At 41.4% G+C, this 15,753-nt stretch overlaps 1 protein-coding gene across 3 annotated transcripts in view; it reads right to left on the bottom strand.

Moving 5' to 3' along the window:
• Positions 1–2,119: 2,119 nt before the first annotated feature.
• The window catches only part of LOC128697974 (dendritic arbor reduction protein 1), a 55,669-nt gene continuing 42,035 nt past the window's right edge, over positions 2,120–15,753 (bottom strand). For all 3 annotated transcript variants that reach the window (XM_070097508.1, XM_070097509.1, XM_053789959.2), the window contains 2 exons: positions 15,419–15,478; positions 2,120–3,684 (listed from right to left, as the gene is read on the bottom strand). In XM_070097508.1, the coding sequence (XP_069953609.1) occupies positions 3,494–3,684; positions 15,419–15,478 (251 nt within the window). In that variant the 3' untranslated portion in view covers positions 2,120–3,493. The remainder of the gene's footprint in view (positions 3,685–15,418; positions 15,479–15,753) is intronic.

The following is a 15,753-nucleotide window of genomic DNA, read 5'->3' as shown; positions in this document are numbered from 1 at the left end:
GCAGACTGTGGTTTGAAATTATATTTAGTACATCACACACACACACACACACACACACACTCACTGGAGAAAATTTATTAGGCCTAATTATAATTATCACTAGAAGTGCTTAGGATCTCAATACTTGTTGTAAATGCTGAGGAGAATCTTACTTCTAAGTCAACATGTACATTATTCTTCTTAGAGTTTATATTCTCCAGGTGTGTTCGCTGGCATCATGTGTTCTCCAAGTGTGTTCGCTGGTATCACGTGTTCCCCAAGTGTGTTCGCTGGCATCACGTGTTCTCCAAGTGTGTTCGCTGGCATCACGTGTTCTCCAAGAGCGTTCGCTGGCATCACATGTTTCCCAAGAGTGTTCGCTGGCATCACGTGTTCCCCAAGCGTGTTCGCTGGAACCAGATGTTTTCCAAACGTTTACTATCACCACATGTTCTCCAAGTGTGTTCTCTAGCACCACATCTTCTCCAAGAGTGTTCACTAACACCACATGTTCTCCAAGCGTGTTCGTTGGCACATGTTCTTCAAGCGTGTTCGCTGGCACCACATGTTCTCCAAGCATGTTCACTAGCACCAAACTCATTCATATAAAAACATTAACAGTAACAACTTGGTTCTTAACTATCAACTATATACAAACACAGACACATAATATCACTAACAACAAGCATTACGCCAGTAAATATACAAATTACATTAACAAAATAACTTAAAACTACAAGTCTAAGTCAACAAGGCACGTATTGGCCATTTACTGTACACCTAGGCAACATAGAGCCGCTTTTTATACAATTAGTCAATATATGGACGTTTTCTATACACCTGGGCAACGTATGGCTGTTTTCTCTACAAGTGGACAACGTCTATGGCACAAGTATGGACGGGTTCATCGTTATGGCACCTTAAGAAACGAACTACAGGAAATGGCACTTGTTGGCACAACCAAAAAGCGTTGGGGTGCCATCAGAGGCTAGGCACCCTAACAGGAAACATTGTGTCACCCACCCCCTTACTACTGTATATTTGAGTGGAGCTGTCTTGCATTATCCCCTGTGATTTTTACCCCCCGTATGAGGATAATAATGATAATTAGCTCTTGCTCTAAACTCATGAACTGTTGCATAGATCAAGGTAGTTATTTGATTTGCATTATCTAATTCTGACAATAAATAAATAAAAGAGCACTGGGAGCCAGAGTATATGTGTTTAATGGTGATGTCAAATCGAGGAGCCGTCTAGCGTCTACTGCCGAAACTCCAGCTGTATAGCCCTTGTGGCTTAGCGCTTCTTTTTGATTATAATAATAATGCCGAAACTCCAGAGCCAGAGTGTGTTGTTGTTGTTGTTGTGTTTAAGAATCATGATAGCTCGAGAAGTCGTCCAACTGTAACTATCGGAACTTCGGAACCAAGGTATGTCAGCTGCTGGGATTCACACTATTACTATGGCGGATCGACAAAGGTTAGTTTAAACAGCGTATCTGAATGCTTCATTTTTACCTAGTGACTACGAATTCGGTTTCACTGTTGGTTGTTTGCGTCGTGAGATCATTCAAGGAACATTTGCATTCTAAACTGATACTCAGCCACCACTTTCTTCATTTAATGTTTGCTGACTGAACAGCTAATTTACTGTGCATTTCCAACTCATCCTGTGAGAAGTAGCGCAAAAAATGCATTACAATGGGCAGATAGTTATATCTTACAAATATTGCAATCTTTTTACTGATACTATCACAATGTATAGTCATTAATTATCAAGTAGGTTCAGCATGTGTATACAGTTTCAGGATGAGGTCATAGATCAGGAGAAAGGTATCCTGAGGGAAGTGGTATATCACAGGATGGTTCAGTCAGTGGTTCATGGAAACGGCAGACAGTCCAGTCAGTGGTTCATGATAATGGCAGGATGGTCCACTCAAAGGTTTTTGACAGTGGCATGATGGTCCAGTCAGTGGTTTATGATAGCTACAGGCTAGGCCACTCAGTGGATTCATGACAGCAGAAAGGTGATCCACTCACTGTTTCATGGAAGAGGGCAAAGACAAGTTGCTTTAATGGTAAATTCATTGTTATAGCGTGGACGGTGTAAGAGGTTTATAGCGAGGACCCGGTGGCCCTATGTTTGTGTACATGCCAAGCCCTATGGCGAGCATGTGGGGGCCTATGGCTAGATCCTACATAGTAGATCCCTAAGATAACTTCAAGCTCATGGATTATGCCTTTAGAAACACATTAAGTGTCTTCGTGTCATGGTATAAGTCACGTTGTTTTTTGCATATTAAAACAGGTTGTCGTTCTCACTAAGTTAATTATATATGTCTAGACTACACGAAGCCTATTATTTACCCAGTTTACTTAAGTATTCTTTAATCCCTAAAACAGGAATTAAAGTAAATTCTCGGTGTATATACACTAAAAGGTATACACCTCTCAGTGTACATTTCCCGTCTTTGTTACTTAACTACGTTGTATTCTATTGTAGTGTCGAGTACTAAAAAACTTGGAAGGCTAGGTAGCCTACCAAGTTTTTTAGGCATTTGTGCTTCATCTGAGCAGATATATATAAAAAAAGTGTTGGTTTGTAAGTTGATCACATTGACAGTGTTGCTTTGAGAAGTGTTGACACAGTTGTGTGGGAGGGAAGGAGAGTGTCGTCTTCTGAGAAAACTTCAGGAGAAAGACTCCAGTGAGTCATTTCCGTTCTGCCCACCAGCAGTGACAATGATACGCCGCTAATTATATGTACAATATAGTGACAACATTGCTAGAAATTAATTACGGATTAGCAACGATAATGCTATGAAATTTATAGTTTTTAGGATTTCTGTAATGAGCTACTGGAAGCTGGTCGTAGTGGTGGTGATGGTGGTGTTTTATTTCTCAGGAACAGCAGAAATGTCTCCTGACACGGTTCTTTGTTAGGTAATGACCTGTCAAATGGTTAAAAATCCGCTGGACTATCAGGTTTTTCACTCTACTTAAACAAGACAAAGGATCACCTTACAACAACGTTCTTAGAAGCCTTACGTGAAATAAATGTATGGTTTTACCGGCTACTAAGCAGAGTAGTTTGTGATGGTAGGTGATTGTGGTAGTGGTAGTGATAGTAGTAATGGATGCAAGGCGTTTTCCAGGCAGTTCATCTTAGTACCGGTCACTACAAGCGGCCGGAAGTCTTACTTACATGGGTTACAGTGTCTTTAATACTAAAAACAAGCTATTGCAAATTATACAGATATTTACATATAATTATGAAATGGCACACTGAATCTCATAAGCTAATTGCATCCCAGTTATTAAATAGTATTTCCATAATGACAATGAATTCGAGTTATTGCCCCTAATTAAAGGCACTGCATATTATCCTCAAAATGCTGCCGTTTTCTGTGCACAAGCGCATGTGAAGGAGCAACTTATCTATACCAGAAGCTGGGCATTTTGTCTCCCCCAGGTCCTTTTAAAACACTTTACTACCGTGGTGCAGACTCCTGCTTCTATTTCTGCGACTTGGGCATGTGTCGCTTCATGTGGAGGGCGAGGTGGTCTGATCTAGCGAAGGATCTCTCACACACCTTACACTTGAAGGGCTTGGCACCTGTATGTTTGCGGTAGTGACGGGTTAATTCGTCTGATCTTGCAAACATCCACTGACACTCCGGCCAGCGACACCTGTATGGTTTTTCACCTGTGTGGAGTAAATAAATAAACACCTGAGTGAGGTAAACATAAAGAATATATTGAATAATAAGCCACAACACCTGTGTGGAGCAAATTAGTAAGCATTTATAAGCTAGTTACGAAATATGTTGAATATTTCGGATAAATGCAACACGGAGCACAATTTTTGAACTTATGAGCTATAAACTATTTCAAGATTGGAAGGTTTTCTTTGTGGCTTCTCTCCTGTAAAAATAAAAATAAAAATACCGAGACCAACTTAACACCTAAGAAATCACCTTAGGTTGCATATCTTAATCTCAGGAAAACAAGTTATGGAAATATATAATACGCCAATGTTTAATTTTAAATCAAGATTAGTTAGACAACTTTAAATATTTTTTTTCTAAATTTACATAATACAAAATATTTACTTTTATTAATATTTTCAAACAATTAACCTAAGTTTTGCTTACTATTATTCTGGGGACGGGAGGAGGGAAGCGTATCTTAAGTGACAACCAGCTAAGTTCATTAATCTTTATGCAAATGTTTGAGGATATGACTAAGCAAAGTATCGCAAGGAAGTAGTGACTTTGGCAAGCCCAGTTAGCCTCAGGGAAGCTTCCAACACAAGACGAAGCCAAGAGGAGCTGGGTTGGGATGAAGTCTGGATGTAAACAAATAGGTAGAAATTTTTATGAATGAACTGGGCAAGGTGTGAGTGAGGGCGTTGTCTCCGTGGCTGCCCACACCCACAAGCCTCAATGGAGGCAGACTCCTCCCTACCCCCTAATATGGTCACTCCCACCACCTTATACGGAACACTTACAAAAACCAGAACCGGCCGCTATGCTATGCACTCGGCCGGCCGGTTGAGAACATCTTTACTGCCACCAGCCCCACAACATCCCTCCCAGGTACTAAAACATTCTATACCATTTTCCTTTCCACAAGGATCAGTCATACAACCCCTCACCATGCTTCTCTCCCGCTACCTTCATCCCACAAAACCTCCCACAAGCTGTCATACAACCGGACCTACCAGAGATCCCCACCAGTTCATGCCCCGGGAGGCGGTTGATACCCTTTGGCGATACCTTAGCTGCCCCATTACTCTTGATATGAAATCTGCTTCTACAGTACAGTTTATAACTCATCTGTGTAATATGTGAAATGTATGTTATAATATGCATGTGTCGTCTGGGTGTGTTGAAGGACACACGATGGATACAGCTTCAGTTAGAGCACAGTAGCCAGGATGAAGCAAAAGACCTTAACATCATCACAGACGCACTATGACAATGACCTAGCAACTTCGTTTTGTTGAGAAGCTTAACAGTATGCGTCACGTGCTGCCGAGACTGTTGTTGCCACGTGTTTCCAAGACTGTTGTTGCCACGTGCTATATGACTGGCAAAGATGCCAACAACTCTAACAGATTCCCAGATGTGGTCACTACTCAGACTGTAGGCAGAAGAGTCTGTCCTAAACCACACGACTGTGAAAGTTAAACCACAGTGTTGCAAAGCTTAAACCAGGCAGATGTGAACGTAAGACAGCTCAGGAAACGAGTGAACTTCAAGAACACTCATGAGACTAGACACTATCTCCATTATCGATACTGAGGGAGACAGCATATATACTGAGCAAACCAGATCCACAACCTCTCACTAGACAGCAGAAATGGAGATCACAGTATGAAGACCAAAACATGAAGACCAGAGCATGGAGACCTAGCATGGGCCAGTTCGTCATTCTAAAGAGGACAGATAGTCAGGGTACACCATGAGGCGACAGTCAGAGAGAAAGAGAAATATAAAGTGGAATACAACAAGGCTCGGTTTTAATTCCCGTACTATTCTACATTGAGCCCCTCCGGGTTTAGCGCTTCCCCCTTGATTATAATAATAATAATAATATTCTACATTGAATTTAATGATCTGCTGGACGTGCTGATCCACGCGCCATTGGTTTGTGGCGGACGACGCAGAACTAATGAAAAGAAGACAATAAAAAAAATTGAAAAATGAAAAGCTCTGAACAAGCTACAGCAGTAATCTGACAAGTAGTTGTTGGAATTCAGGCTGAAAAAATTAAAGACCAGCCCAGAAGAATGTAAACCAGGAGATACCGAGATCACCATACACGATAATGTAGTACTTAGCGCCCCCTGTTGAACCATCAGCTCCTCAAATTTGAGAAAGTTCTGAGGTCTGCTCAAAGACTGACTCAAGAACCACGAGACCTGGGACAGTAGGTGAGTACCGGTTAGTGAATATACACAAGGTGGTGGAGGTGGGTTCAATACACAGCTTCAGGTAGAGGTACGATACTGTCGAGGAAGCTAGGAATTTGTACAATTGGTCAACTGGGATAAAGAGGGGCCAGGAGCTGGGAATCGAACTACAACTTGGTATGCACACACACAAGCACACGACACACACACACACACACACACACACACACACACACACACACACACACACACACACACACACACACACACACACACACACACACACACACACACAACAGGTTCTTATAATTCTTGCGGTCATGGCATGCAGAGAGGCTGCCTCCCACACACACTCTCCACTAACACCACCTTAGGTTAGATTTAAGTTAGGTAAGCTTAAGTTAGGGCAATATTAGTTAACTTTGCCTACACATGTTCACCTGGAAGTAAGTAGGTACCTGAATGTTAGGAGATTATTGCTTGTGATATCCTGGAGAAGAAGACCTAAGGACCTTAGTGGAAACAAGGTACACTGCTTGACTTTCATGGGTCACTAACCCTTCACTTGGTAATCCAAATAAAATATTTTTTTTTCTTCTTCATAGTTGAATAAAACAATACAGTACTGACAAGTTCCTGATTGAGACACATGTACAATACTTAAAACTTTTCCTTTGTGCAGCAGCAGGAGCAGCAGCAGGAGCAGGAGCAGCAGGAGCAGGAGCAGCAGGAGCAGCAGGAGCAGCAGGAGCAGGAGCAGGAGGAGGAGGAGCAGCAGCAGCAGCAGCAGGAGCAGCAGCAGGAGCAGCAGCAGGAGGAGGAGGAGGAGCAGCAGCAGCAGCAGGTTTCTCCAGTGGACTACGGAAGCGACTTTAATACTGAAGACAGTGGAAATAGTAGAGAGGTAACTGTGAAGTGTTCACTTCTTCATCCTTGATAAAAGTTGCTCATCTCTTCAGCCTTGAGAAGGTGTTCAGGTCCTCACCCATGACAGATGTTCATTTCTTCAGCCATGATAGACGGTGTTCAATTCCTCAGACTTGATAGGTGTTCAGTGTCTCAACCTTCATAGGTGTTCAGTTTCTTAGCCTTGGTTGAAGATTGCTAGTCCCTTTCCAAAGGGACTGAACACCCATCAAGACTGAGGGACTAAACTCTCCAATATTATCTCTCCATTGCTTCCGCTGTCTCCAATATTAAAATCGCCTCTGGATTTAATTGAAGAAGGCACTGCGCTGCGCTGCTTCGAGAATAAAGATACGCAAGTTTTGTATGTGTTTTATTCACTATCTTCACAGTTGCGTCACACTTTGGCTGTGTTGCAGGTACAGTTGCGTCATACTCTGGCTGTGTTGCAGGCAGGCACAGCTGCGTCACACTAGCTGTGTTGCAGGCACAATTGCGTCACACTGGCTGTGTTGCAGGCACAGTTACGTCACACTTTCTTCCTGTTGCTGGTATGTATCGTACATGGGTCTTACTCAAGCTAGTCCACCAGTGTGGTCTTGACCACCAGGTCTGTGGCACATATTAGTGATGCTGGTTCACCAGTGTGGTCTTGACTACCTGGTCTGTGGTACAGATCAGTGATACTGGTCTACCAGTATAGTCTCGACCACCTAGTATGTGGTACAAGTCAGTGATACTGGTCTTCCAGTGTGGTCTTGACCACCTGGTTTGTAATAGATCTCAGTGATACATGTGTCTGTGTCTCTATACGACATCATGAATCAATGTTGTGCTGGCCTCCAGCAGGGAGATGTCTCTCAATGTTCTCTCTCAAGGTCTCAACTTTTGTTATCTTAGTAAAGGGCAGCAAAACACAGAAAGTAGACTCGATGAGTTAATGCTTTCATTCATAATGGGTGAGTAAGAACTCCATTCATTCAGAAACTGGACGGTGTAAACATTGCTTGCCATTGGTGGGTTGGTCATGCCCTGAGGAGGACCCGGTCCACGTAGCAACAATGTCCTGACTCCCAGACCCTGCCGAAATACTTGGCTCATCCCTCCCTCCCCGTGTTCCCCCTCCCTCCATATTCCTCTCTCCTTCACCCCCCCCCTCTCTCTCTCTCGTCTTGCACACTGGCTGTGACCTCTCCTGGTGACCTCAGACGTGTCTGGCAACCTCAAACATGCCAGGATGGACCGTGGCTTGCTCACCTGTGTTCCGACACATCCAACGACTTTATGCTTACACCTGTTAAGTAATGCATGAATCTTGTAGCCAGGGATGGAGTGATACTCTCAATATTGTAACAGCCGAGGATAGAGTTGATATATTTTGTTTGGAAAAATATAGTCTCATATAAAGTCAAGTTCCTTTACGGGATGAATGACTGCCAAATACATTCAGCCCTTAAGGAAAATTATATTCTTATTTACTCCGGGATTCTTGGTCAGGATTTCAGATATATTGACAAAATAGAATATTTAATGTCACAACTTCACCTTAATTTATATACTAGAGTAAATTAGAGCAAATTCACTTTAGTCTTTGTCTTATATCTCAAGGATACACACGCCATGATCCTCTCATTCTCGTGTTTCATGTATTTATCGTGTGTGGTATCAACCAGGTAAGTGTGAAAAAGAGAATGATTCAACAATAAAGATTAAAGTTACCGTGAGAGCTGTATGGAAGAATCCTAGTGGAAATGTTAAGAATAAGGTGGAAATGTTAAGAAAACGGTAGAAATAAGCCGGCCTATTTAAAAATAATGGATTATCGTAGGTTAACTCCGTATAATTTACCTTTGTTCTAGGTCTACGACACCTAGCAGGCCTACGACACCTAGCAGGCCTACGACATCTAGGTCTACACCTAGGAGTTCCACGACACCTAAGAAGTCTGCGACACCTAGGAGGTCCACGACACCTAGGAGGTCCACGACACCTAGGAGGTCTACGACACCTAGAAGGTCTGCGACACCTAGGAGGTCTGCGACACCTTGGAGGTCCACGACACCTAGGAGGTCTACGACACCTAGGAGGTCTACGACACCTAGGAGGTCTGCGACACCCTGGAGGTCCACGACACCTAGGAGGTCCACGACACCTAGGAGGTCTACGACACCTAGGAGGTCTGCGACACCTAGGAGGTCCACGACACCTAGGAGGTCCACGACACCTAGGAGGTCTACGACACCTAGGAGGTCTACGACACCTAGGAGGTCTGCGACACCCTGGAGGTCCACGACACCTAGGAGGTCCACGACACCTAGGAGGTCTACGACACCTAGGAGGTCTACGACACCTAGGAGGTCTGCGACACCCTGGAGGTCCACGACACCTAGGTGACCTCATATTTGTACAGATTTATAATGCAGTCTAAAATATTTGTAATTTTCTTACACAAAGATTATTATTATTCTTATTATTATTATTATTATTATTATTACATCAGGATGGAAAATAACAATAATAATACTTTAGTTTCACAAGAGTGTTAGTGTTAACTAAAAAAATAGTATATTATCGACTTCATAGCAGAATTTAACATAAAAAAGGCAGCGTCTTACCCTAGCCTAATGTAAGTCATTTTAATAGGATATATACACTGAGATGTGTATTTCTGCCAGTATATATATATGCTGAGTTTAATGCCTGTTTTAGGTATTAGTCTGGTCTGGTGGTGACAATGTTATGAGTAGCCTTCATAGGCTGTCTTCCCCCCTCTCAGCCTAAATATAGTGTATATAAGAACACAAGAAAGAAAAAACACTGCAGCAGGCCTACTGGCCCATGCGAGGCAGGTCCATGTCACCTCCCGGGCTAAGACCAATGACCCACCTAGTAAGGTCACATCCGACTGCTCTTTTATCTTGCAACCGTCCAGTTAGACTTGGTTCATAGTTCATACATTTCCTGACTCTCAGGCCAGTATCCATGACCTGTATCCTAGTAAGTTTTAGATACAGGTACACATAAGTATAATTATCATACAGGTCCTAACCTACTGCAAACTTCAGAGTCTCCCCCCCACCTAATGACTTCAGTACGAATGCAGCGTGTAATGAAAGGTTCCCTGGGGAGATGTTATCAGGCAGCAAACTGGATAATGAGGAAGGTGCGATGGGTCACTAACACCAGCTGAGTAACACCAGCATCACTTGGCGGGAACCTGTCCCTTCACTCCCCCCCCCCCCCCGCTGACTGGGTTGCCACACCTCGCCACACAATACTTCACCACTCCAATTCTCCTGTTAATACACTGTCAACTTCACAAATCCGCTTTTTTCGTGTGTTTTTTTTTTTTTGCGCCTCTCCTGGCGTGACTAGATATGTGATATATATAGCGTGATTACAAGTCGATGGGTAAATAATGGTGATAATGCCGCCATCACCCCCAATAACCAAGAGAAAATTCTTTCCCCCCTTCTCCACGAAAGCATATGGTCAGTTAATTACGTTTTCTTGGGCATGCTTAATTATTATCGTGCTGTTTAGTCATTTGTCACTTGTTTATCCCTGTATTGCTTTTGCTTATCGAGATAAATGAGCATTAAGAGTGAATGATGACTTTAGTTATCACAGGTGGTTGTGGTAAGAAGGGAGGTCATCGTACCTCAGCAACACCAACACTTGTGAATGAAGACTCAGCTCGTCGCTGATTGGTCAGTTTTCCTGCGTCCGATTCCTTGGCATAACTTAAACTTCAACCATATTCATATTTTTTTATGATTTTTGTCTCACTTAAGAACAGCCTTCAAAGTCAATAAAAGCTAAAGAACTTCTTTGCCCCCTCTCTCGCTTGTCACATTAATCTCCAAAACTACTTATTACGCTCAAATATCAGCGTAATAAGCATTTTTTATTTTCATTTTTCCAGACGAAGATTCCACTAAGAGAAATCCATAATAACAGTTGTTATTGTTTTTTAATAGACAATGGCGGGAAGGTAAGAGATGTACTTGTCTTGAAGTTCCAGATATCTCAGACATTCCTTAATAACCGCTTACTGTGTTTATTACTTGCTCTGTTTACTCTGCCACTGCAGTTGTTACTATTACTGTTACTGTTACTATTATTACTACCGTTGCTACTACTATTTTTACTACGGTTTCTACTACTACTGTTATTGCTGTTACTACCGTTGCTACTACTATCATTACTGCTATTACACCTCTGCTACTACTGTTATTGTTACTACTACAACTGTTGCCGCTATTTCTACTACTACTATTATTATTACTACAATTGTTACTTTGTTACTCTTTGTTACTACTATTGCTACTACTACTACTACTACCACTACTACCACTACTACCACTACTACCACTACTACTACTACTACCACTACTACCACTAATACTACTACTTCTACTACTGCTACTACTAATACTAATACTAATACTACTACTACTAATACCAATACTAATCTACTACTACTACTAATACTAATACTACTACCACCACTACTACTACTACTTCTACTACTACTACTAATACTAATACTAATACTACTACTACTACTAATACTAATACTAATACTACTACTACTAATACCAATACTAATCTACTACTACTACTACTTCTAATACTACTACTAATACTAATACTACTACCACTACTACTACTACTTCTACTACTACTACTACTAATACTACTACTACTACTACTACTAATGTTAATAGTAGTAACAACAGCAATTGTAATAATAATAATAATAATAATAATAATAATAATAATAATAATAATTAGCTACGTATACAGACTCTAACTATAATTTGTGTAAAAAATAATCGGAATTTAAGAGATAACTCGAGTATCCCGTTTTCTTTGCCCCCTTGTTTACCTTATTGTTTACCTTATTGTTTACCTTATTGTTTACCTTGTTGTTTACCTTATTGTTTACCTTATTGTTTACCTTATTGTTTACCTTGTTGTTTACCTTATTGTTTACCTTGTTGTTTACCTTATTGTTTACCTTATTGTTTACCTTGTTGTTTACCTTATTGTTTACCTTATTGTTTACCTTGTTTACCTTATTGTTTACCTTGTTGTTTACCTTATTGTTTACCTTATTGTTTACCTTATTGTTTACCTTATTGTTTACCTTGTTGTTTACCTTATTGTTTACCTTATTGTTTACCTTATTGTTTACCTTATTGTTTACCTTGTTGTTTACCTTATTGTTTACCTTGTTGTTTACCTTATTGTTTACCTTGTTGGTTACCTTATTGTTTACCTTATTGTTTACCTTATTGTTTACCTTGTTGTTTACCTTATTGTTTACCTTGTTGTTTACCTTATTGTCTACCTTATTGTTTACCTTGTTGTTTACCTTATTGTTTACCTTGTTGTTTACCTTATTGTTTACCTTATTGTTTACCTTGTTGTTTACCTTATTGTTTACCTTGTTGGTTACCTTATTGTTTACCTTATTGTTTACCTTATTGTTTACCTTATTGTTTACCTTGTTGTTTACCTTATTGTTTACCTTATTGTTTACCTTATTGTTTACCTTATTGTTTACCTTGTTGAGGGGACACTAGTGTGACTTAACTGTTGTTATGATGGTAGTGACTTAACCTGTTGTTATGATGGTAGTGACTTAACTGTTGTTATGATGGTAGTGACTTAACTGTTGTTATGATGGTAGTGACTTAACTGTTGTTATGATGGTAGTGACTTAACCTGTTGTTATGATGGTAGTGACTTAACTGTTGTTATGATGGTAGTGACTTAACCTGTTGTTATGATGGTAGTGACTTAACTGTTGTTATGATGGTAGTGACTTAGCTGTTATGATGGTAGTGACTTAACTGTTGTTATGATGGTAGTGACTTAACCTGTTGTTATGATGGTAGTGACTTAACTGTTGTTATGATGGTAGTGACTTAACCTGTTGTTATGATGGTAGTGACTTAGCTGTTATGATGGTAGTGACTTAACCTGTTGTTATGATGGCAGTGACTTAACTGTTGTTATGATGGTAGTGACTTAACTGTTGTTATGATGGTAGTGACTTAACTGTTGTTATGATGGTAGTGACTTAACTGTTGTTATGATGGTAGTGACTTAACCTGTTGTTATGATGGCAGTGACTTAACTGTTGTTATGATGGTAGTGACTTAACTGTTGTTATGATGGTAGTGACTTAACTGTTGTTATGATGGTAGTGACCTTCTACAACCACACTGGCCAAGGCAAACCCGACATCATTCTGGCAAACCGAGCCAGCTCTCTATTTCAACACTACATCTCACCTGGCCCTGTTACAGGCTCTGATCACATCCCAGTCATCTTATACAACTCCTCCAACCCTATACTCATCCCAGCCACACCTTCCTTCTCCTACAAGAACGCTGACTGGGATGCTTTCAAACAACACATAGACAATACTAACCTCACCTATGACTACAACAACAAACCTGTCTCTGACATCGACACTCAACTTGATCACATCCAGGACACCATTACACAAGCAGCCAACATCGCAATACCAAAGAAAACTCACACCACTCGTTATTCCTTCAAACCCTCAATCAGAACAAGAAGACTAATTATCTGCTACCACAACCGCTTCCTCTACAACACACATAGATTTAATCAAGTCCGATTAGATCTCACTTACCTTAGAAACAACATTTTACACAGCCTAGACCAAGACCACAACAATCACTGGTCACAACTCATACAACAAGCAGACAAACAGCGTATTAAAAACACTAAAGCCTTCTGGAACTTTATCAAAAAAATCAGAGGCACAACTCCCACCATCAAATTCAAACACATCACCCACAACAACACACACATCTCAGACCCATTGGCTGCTACTAACATCTTCAAACACATCTGGGAGAACATCTTCCACCCTCACCCACCTCACCCTAACGCTATTCAACACATTCAGAACATAGAACACTGGAACACTACACACACATACGAAACAACACCAGACAGCCACATCCATCTGTACTTGACACTCCTTTCACCAATACAGACGTTAAAACTCTCCTCAGACACCTTCCTCCCAAGGCCCCTGGTGCCTCTGGCCTAAACCATATTATCCTAAAACACCTTCCTGACTCTATCATTACTGCCTACACAAACCTCCTCAATGCCTCCCTTGACTCTGGATACTTCCCTTCCCTCTTCAAAGCTGCTACTACTATCCTCCTTCCTAAACCCAATAAAGACCACTCTGACCCTAGAAACTATTGCCCTATCAGCTTCCTCGAAACTTTAGGAAAACTCTTTGAAAAACTCATCAACCATCGCCTTCGCAGATACCTGGAACACAACTCTCTACTTTCTGATGGCCAGTTTGGCTTCAGAACTCACAGATCCACACAGGATGCCATTAACATCATTCTCAACTACATCCACATAAACACAAAACAAAGAAACAGGACAGCCCTGGTTGCAAAAGACGTTGAAAAAGCTTTTGACACTGTCTGGCACGAAGGGCTCAAGTACAAACTCTGCACTAACTTTAACCTGCCTCTCACTACTCATAAACTCCTCTGCAACTTCCTAGACGGCCGTACCATGAGAATCAAATTCCAAGGCTGTTACTCTGACTACTTCACACTAAATGCTGGAGTACCCCAGGGATCTGTCCTCTCCCCTACCCTCTACATTTTATCCACTGACGACATTCCAACACCTGTATACCACAACTCCATCACACTAGCCTATGCAGACGACATTACACAACTTACCACTCACGCCAATATAGATACACTCACACACAAAACACAAAATGAGGTCGACAGGATAGCCTTCTGGGAACAAAAATGGAGGATCAAATCCAATGCAGCTAAATCCAGCATTGCGTATTTTAACTATAGGAAACGTAATGCTCCATTACCTGTCGAGCTCAGAACAGCTGACACCCACACTTACATCCCCATCACACAATCTGTCACTGTCTTTGGCGTTAATCTTGACTACCTTCGCTTACACGGACACATTCACTCAAGGCATGCAATAGCTAGTAAGGCCCTTGCGGGCCTCTACAAGCTGCAACATGCCTCTCAACGCACCAAACTACACCTCTACAAATCCCTAATACGTCCTCTGATAACTTTCCTCTAGCCCTCTCTCTTGGAGCAAAAACAAACTTAAACTGCAGCGTGTCCAGAACAAGGCGCTGCACTGGGTGCTTGATGTCAGATGGGAGGAGTTAGCCACAAGCGAGTCTCTCTATGCCCAGTAACCAACACAGCCTTTTCTACTCCTTGTATGATCCTGCTCCTAACCCTGTTTACAAATAACCAACCTAGTCAAGACAGATCACATCCACTTAAGGAAGGAACACGGCATCAAACCTATTAGCACAAGCTAGTCAATATAACCACCCGGTCAGGGTCTTCATATGGGATTTCATATGTTCTTGTGAGCCAGTAGGCCTATTACCGAGAGTAGGCCTCTCCTAGCATGAACTAGTAGGCCTACTACACGTAATAAGTAGGACTCTCCTAACATGATCCAGTCGGCCTACATAAGTGAGTAGGACCTGCCTAGTAGGGACAGTTAGGCTTACTGCTACAACTATAAATGGAGGTTGTCTTACCTGTATGGATTCTCTGATGAGCCTTGAGATGTGATGACTTTGTGTAGACCTTAGTACAACCTGCAACAACAACAAGCAAGGACTTAATGACCTTGATGAGTCATGATTACTCAACTATCAGTTATTGACCTTGATGTGTCAAGATTACTCAACTATCAGTTATTGACCTTGATGTGTCAAGATTACTCAACTATCAGTTATTGACCTTGATGTGTCAAGATTACTCAACTATCAGTTGATGACCTTGATGTGTAGGGGTCATGCAGCGCAGGAAGACTGTGATGTAATTAGGATTGATTCAATGGCTAAGAATAAGAAAGTAGCTCCAGTTTTGA

This window comes from Cherax quadricarinatus, chromosome 58 (assembly GCF_038502225.1).
Source record: "Cherax quadricarinatus isolate ZL_2023a chromosome 58, ASM3850222v1, whole genome shotgun sequence".
NCBI lineage: Eukaryota > Metazoa > Arthropoda > Malacostraca > Decapoda > Parastacidae > Cherax > Cherax quadricarinatus.
The sequence above is the reverse complement of the archived record's forward strand: the minus strand, read 5'-3'. Positions and strand labels throughout refer to the sequence as shown.